Raw genomic sequence first — 7,011 nt, forward strand, 5'->3', positions numbered from 1 at the left:
TGAGGCCAAGTGACCTGCCAAAGATCACATAGGTAGTAAGTAACAAAGCAACATGGGATATGTATATCTTGAAACCAACAAAGACTAACTGACAAAAGTTCAAGTTAATAATTATTAAAATTTAATGGTTTTTGCCTTCATTCAAAGAAAAAAAACTTTCCCAGTTGCATGAGATTTCTATCTTTATGGTGTAAGTCACTTGTGAATTTTCACTGGATCAATTTCATCAGAAACACCTTAACTCTTACGTTCATTCAGGAGTTCATTTCCAGTTCTCCACACGCAAACCTTCTCCGCAGCCTCTGTTTGATTGTTAAGCTGAATAAAGCATTTGAAAATGCTTTCCACTTTCATTGATTGAATATTGGAGCAGTTAATTAAATACCGTGAAAACAATAAAATATCTTAAATGCTCATAGTGTCTCTTCTTTCAAGCGTAAGAATGGTTATCTAAAAAAAATGACACTGAGGAGATGATTCTCAGAATTCGTCACTAATTATAAGATCACAGTAAGCTGGCTATGCAATGAAAAATGGCTCCATAAAAAGTTAATTATAAGGCATTCTAACCAAGGTAAAATTTCTGTTTTCCATATATTCAGGACTATGTGGAGATGATTGGTTTTGAATACCTTCTATATTTATATTTATCACTAACATTCCTTTTCACTGAATATTCTTCATCATTGTAAAAAAAAAGCACATCTAATTTCATATTTAGCCACCCAAAACAAAGTAGAGTGAAAGCCTTTCTCTGCTTCAACCTATTCCAAGGCTCCTTTCTCCTTCCTCAGGTTCAGCACCAATGTGTGAATAGAAAATCACAGGTAGTGAACAGAACAGAAATGTTAGACAAGAGCCATCTGATGAGTGGTTCAATCAAGTCAAGTTTTTCATACAACAAAAGCCTTACCTTTTTCCCTAGTCTTTTCCCCGTCCCCACGAATCCCAAATGGCAAAAGGACAACTCTCCTAGGCAACTCCCTACCTATTTCCAAACCTATTCTTGAACATCTTACCAACATCAACTGCATTATGGCTTTCATATCAGAATCATGACTGTTTGCTCATGAATTTAGTTTGTTCATGTATTGATACTCAATTCTGTCCATGCCCGAGAACTGTCATCTTTCAGAGTGGACAGCTTCCTCTGGGAGAACTGGCCAAGTCCCCAGAGCCTGAGGACAGCCACGCGGTATTTCTTGGACATGATGTTGTAAAGGATGGGGTTGATGGCTGCGCTAAGATAGAAGAGGACAAAGGAGAACAGGTTGCAATACTGGCTAATCACTGCAATCTCCAAAGAGCCAGGCTCGAAGGATTTGGAGAATAAGTAGCGTCCCACATGAAATGGCAGCCAGCAGAGGACGAAAGCAAACACCACCACGGCTAAAAGGAAAATCAGAGAAACTTAGCATGAGATCAAGCAATGTTGTCTTGAATTGTGTTCTGCTAATAAAAAGAAAGATTCCATTTCTTTTGAAAGCCTTTGTGGCAGGAGAGTGTGATTCATCACAGACAAAGGGCCAAATGTTGTTTTTCCCCATTTCCCTTTCCTAGGGTTTAATGAGAGCTATTTCTAAATACACAACTAATCCAGCTATTTGGACCCAGGTGACCAGTCGGTTCAGTGTAACAATAGTCTACCAGAGAGGCATCCAGGTGTGGCCAATGGTGTGATGAACTGAGAGTCAGAAAGACCCAGGCTCAAATCCCATTTCTTGGGATCATACATAGAGGAGCTAGAAAGGCCCTCAAAGCTCACCATTTTACAGCTGAAGAAACCAAGGCCAGGGAGGTTACACAGGGTAGGATTAGAACCTTCTCCCACTTATGAGTTGTATGGCCATGAGTAAGTCACTTAAGTCTCAGTTTCCTTATTGGTAAAATTAGGCTAATTAATACTTGAAAGTACATACATCACAGGGTTTTGTGATATTCAAATGAAATAATGCTGCAACATGCTTTGCAAACATTAAAGTACTATCTAGATTGAGAACCAAAAGGACTTTAAAAGTTACTGGGGGGTAGCTAGACAGTGCAGTGAGTAGAGCACCAGCCCTGGAGTCAGGAGGACCTGAGTTCAAATCTGGCCTCAGACACTTGAACACTTACTAGCTGTGTGACTTTGGGCAAGTCACTTAACCCCAATTGCCCTGCCTTCCCCCCTCCAAAAGTCATTTGCATAGAAAGAAACTGAAGCCCAGAAATGTGAAATATTAAATGGATCAGAATTCAAACCTATGTCCTTTCATTCCAAATTCAGTGATTTTCTCATTATTCTAAATCCAATGGTCTTCCCACCATTGAACCAATGTCAACTATTATTACTTCATGATTAAGTTAATTGGATGTTTGGAGGAGATGATTAGGAAATCCATTTTTGAAAATTCAGTTTTTGATACATATAGACACAGCTAATACTGCGTCAACTTCCTTCAAGACTCTTCTGCATGAAACTGCTAGTGCCCTCTCTCCCAAACCATTTTGTATTTAACAGCTTTTTATTTGCATTTATTCTCTAATTGCTTATATATCTAATTGCTGTCTCCTCCACTAGAATGAAAGCACCTTGCAAGTAGAAATAATTTCATTCTTTATACTTGTATCTCCAGCACCTAGGACAGTGCCTGGCACATAGAAGGCACTTAATAAATGCTTGTTAGTTAATTGATAATCAACATAATATGATCACTGTTAAAAGGGGAGAGGGGCAATGATTAAGTAGAAAAACTATTTTAACACTAAACATCCCTGAAAACTGTCCTCAGCTTACTTTTTAAATTTATTACATTGAGATGTCAACTTCTAGATAAGGTAAAAAAATTTTTCTAAGCCCAGCAAGAGCAATGTGGAAAAATTTTGTGTAGAAAAGTAGTTTTCAAATCTTCGTTACTGGGCTACTTTGCTGAGGCAAATATACCTGGATCACCTGACCCATCCATTTCTATTGACCAGCTTTCCTGAATTGCTGGGGAAATGAGTTTACTTTTGATGAGACACTAATGAGACAATGGCTTTAAAAAAAAATAAATACAATCATAGATTATAAACTATTAGGATTAAAAGGGTTCCATTTTACAGATGAGGAAAGTGATACCTAAAAAGGAAAAGTGATTTGTCCAAGGTCCTATAGGTGACTAAGTTGAAGGATTCAGACCCAGGACTTCTGATCTACAGCCTCTGATTTACACTGAAATGAAATGACCAATTCCAGAAACAACAACGAAGAACCTTGCTTTATTATGAATGCAATGAAGTGAGTCAGTAGTCTATAGATCACCTTTTGAGAACCTCTGGTCTAAATGATGAAAACGTTGGGCACTCTTGTTTATAAATTTCTCTCTTTGACATCCAGTAATCCAGAAATTCTTAAAATTGGCAAATAACAAAGGACCTTGGACCTGCAGACTGGACCTGTAATTTCTTTCATATAGTGAACTGCCAGATAAAGAAACTCCCTGTACCAATGCAAGGTGATACTTTCTAAGCAATTTATAATGTTAGAAAGTTCCATAGAGCACTGAGAGGTTAAGTGAATTGGCCAGGGTCACACAGCCCAATGTTTCTCTGAGGTGAGATTTAGATACCGGTGTTTTGCATTCTAAAGCCAGTTAATGCCAGGCTTCATCTTGTTCAGAGATTCTTAGAATTACAACTACAAAACCCTCATTTGTTCTGCTCCAAATGATACTAAATATGCAAAAGGTGAATATAAACATTTCCCAAGATGCTAAGATTTATCACTTGTAAAGTTGTGCATAATAGATTTGCAGTTTCATGTGCAATCACCTTTTTATTATACTATGTTATAGAAGTGCTTGTTTTATAACATAAGTTAAAAAGATAAAATAAATTATTAAAAAAGATTTACCACAGAGTTTAGATAGGCAGATTCCATTTTCTGATAGACTTGAGAGCACAACTTTTAGAAGTTCAGCTACAGATAAAATGTGGATTTGAAGGCATTTTTAGTAGGAAAAAAAATTATTGAGCACTGACTTTGTGTGGATAGTGCTGGGTTCTAATTTCTGGTTGTGGAGATATTTATAGTAAAATGTACTAATTGTCATTGAACTTCTCATTGAACCTAGGGGTGATTTACTGAAGAACTCTTTGAGGAGAAACAATTACTGATGTTGGTCCTGTCACATAAGTTTTATTGATCAAACTGGGGCACTTTCTTCCTAGTAATTGAGCAGATGCGAAAGGTCTGAACTGGACAGATGTAGAACTTTATCAGGTAAGAGAAAGTCTACAGTTGGCATTTGGGTTGTGTGCCCAGCAGTCAAGTGAAACAAAATTGTTGCAATGATTCGAATAATGCAAGAGGGAGGACAATGACATAGAAGCAAAAATTGATTTTTTTTGTCTCAACTATCTACTTGGATTGTGCATACCGTTATGTATCCACCAGCTTAGAACTCAACTCTTTGCTAGAGTGTTTTAAAGGATATGATATTTTCTTAAATTTAATCAGTTACCTGCAAATCAGACAACAGGAGAGGAGCTGGCGAAACTTTCATTTTCCCCTGAATATAAGCACAATAATATGCTGCTCTATGACATATGCTGGTTTCAAAACAAACTTAATTTCTATGGTTTATCCCCTAAGGAAATGAAGACATGACATTTGATATTTGGGGTTCATGGAGAAGCATGATGTTTATAATTTTTTAAGAGAGGGAAAGAGAGGAAGCAAAAGAAGGGAAGGGAGACAGAGATAGAGAGATGAAGGTAAAGAGACAAAAAAGTAAAGAGAGAAGGCAGAGAAAGATGAAAAGACAGACACTGGAAGAGGGAATGAGAGAGGACAGAGAGGGATAGAGGAAAGGGAGGCAAAGAGAATAAAGGAGAAGACATGGGACAAATAAAGGGGAAAGAAAAGAAGAGAAGGAAAGATAAGGCAAGAAAGTGAGAGGAGAGAGACCAAGGGGAATAGAGGGGGAAAGAAGAGAGGGACAGAGGAGGGAGAGAAAAAGAGAGAGAGAGAGAGAGAGAGAGAGAGCGCAATACAGAGACAGAGAGAGACAGAGAGACAGAGACAGAAACAGGGAGAGAGGGAAAGATGGGGAAGGAGAGAAGTAAAAATCCCATACCTAACATTTTTACAGTTTGTTTGTGGTTGTTATCACGGATAGAAGCACTCAGTCCCATGTCCTCCCTCTTCCTTCTCCACAATTTTCTCCCAATGAGGCTGTAAAGCACAGTCAGGCAAAACACAGGCAGAAAGAAGAAGATGCTGGAGATCCAAACCATGATGGTGAGCAGTCCCGATTGGATGGCAAACTCAGTGGGCCTGCATTCGTTGGTGTCCATGGGGTTGGTCCCATTCTCGTGCTCCACTCCTACCAGGACAAAGATGGGGCCGGCGCTGAAGAAGGACACTGCCCAGATGACCAAGATAATCAGCTTCACCTTGCCCTTCGTGATCACGACCTTGGCCCTGAGGGGGAAGCATATGGCAAAGTACCTCTCGATGCTGAGTGCGGTGATGTTGAGGATGGTGGAATAGGTGCAGCTCTCACTGATGAACTGGAAGAGTTTGCAGAGAAAGTCCCCGAAGTTCCAGGGCCGATACTGCCAGAGGCGAAAGAGGTCCAGGGGCATGCAGAGGAAGATCAGCAAGTCGGACAGCGCCATGCTAGACAGGTAGAGGTTCGTGGTGGTCCGCATGTCCCGGAATCGAGACACCACCAGCATGGTCATGAGGTTGCCTGAGATGCCGATGAAAAAGAGAGCTATGCAAGTGACTGTAACCCCGGTGAGCAGGGCTCCGGGGAAGGGGGGCAGCTGGTCCACCCAGGAGCTGTTGAAAGGTTCATCCGTGTAGTCCAGGCTGAAGTTGGACTCGCTTTCCAGGCTCAGTGTCTCGTTCCACATCCTGCTGGCTATTAGAGTCTTCCTAGAGATACTGGCAGGGCTGGGCTGAAGATGCTCTGCCCTACGTGAAATGCTACTGCTGGGCGTCCTTTCTGGCGTCGGGTGCCCCCGGTCCTTCCCGCGCCCCACTAGGGCTAGGAGGGCATCACAGAGCGGCTTCAGGGGGGTGGACTTCAAAAGGTAGCGTGAGGAAGCGGCGGTAGGGCAGAGGGGCGACAGGGGGATAGGAGGGAAGTGTGTGTGTGTGTGTGTGTGTGTGTGTGTGTGAGAGAGAGAGAGAGAGAGAGAGAGAGAGAGAGAGAGAGAGAGAAGTGGAGAGTAAAGGGTGAGAGAGGAGAGAGTGAGGGGTGAGGAGAGGAGAGGGTAGGGAAAGGGATAATGAGTGAGGAAAGAGGGGAAATAAGCGAGAGAGGAAGAAGAGAGGAGAGGAGAGAAGAGTGAGCTCTGGTGTCTTGTCCTAGGTAGTAGCAGCCCTGGAAGCCTGGCAGTAGCCACCCTGGTCACTGCTGCACCCTCCTCCTCTGGCTCCTCCCTCTCTGTTCTCCCCTGCTGGGATGTTGCTGTTCATTCTGGTTACCAGGGGGAAGGAGCTGTGCTTCTAGGTTCCACCCCCTTCGAAAGGAGAAAGCATCATGTACCTGTGCCTCCAGCTGCCTAAATAGGCTCCCTATTCCAGCTCCCCAGCAAGCTCCATCCCAGTCTGTGTGTTCCAAAGACCCCTGGCAGGTGTCCCTTGCAGCTGCCTCCCAGGCACCAGGGACCAAGGGGCTGGGTGGTGTGGGGTAAGCTATAGTGCTACTCTTAACTAGGATCCACATCACTCCCTTATACTGAAAAAAGTGAGGTTAAAGACCACAAAGGTGTCTCTTTAAAAAAAAAAAAAAGAACAGCTGTCTAGTGCTCACTTTCCCTCTCTGTCAAATGAAGGGCCTGGGCTAAATGACCCCTAACGGCCCTTCTAGTTGTAAATCCTAGGACCCAGTGAATTTACCTCTGATCTTTTTGGAGGAAAGTGCCCTAGGTCAGTGCCTCAGGCATCTGGAAGGTGCTGAAGACCAAAAGGAAGCCAGGAGAGAGGCAGAAAGGAGAGATGACAGCAGAAACACTAGGAGTGTCAGAAATCACTAA

General features: G+C 42.1%; 1 protein-coding gene across 1 annotated transcript; it reads right to left on the reverse strand.

Annotated features, from left to right (window-relative positions):
• Positions 1-1,077: 1,077 nt before the first annotated feature.
• On the reverse strand, positions 1,078-5,883 carry GHSR (growth hormone secretagogue receptor). Its single transcript, XM_036758108.1, has 2 exons — positions 5,100-5,883; positions 1,078-1,389 (listed from the first exon to the last, which is right to left on the reverse strand). Exons 1-2 carry the CDS (start codon positions 5,881-5,883, stop codon positions 1,085-1,087), a joined length of 1,089 nt encoding a protein of 362 aa, XP_036614003.1. The 3' UTR covers positions 1,078-1,084.
• Positions 5,884-7,011: the final 1,128 nt, after the last annotated feature.

Source organism: Trichosurus vulpecula, chromosome 4 (assembly GCF_011100635.1).
Source record: "Trichosurus vulpecula isolate mTriVul1 chromosome 4, mTriVul1.pri, whole genome shotgun sequence".
NCBI lineage: Eukaryota > Metazoa > Chordata > Mammalia > Diprotodontia > Phalangeridae > Trichosurus > Trichosurus vulpecula.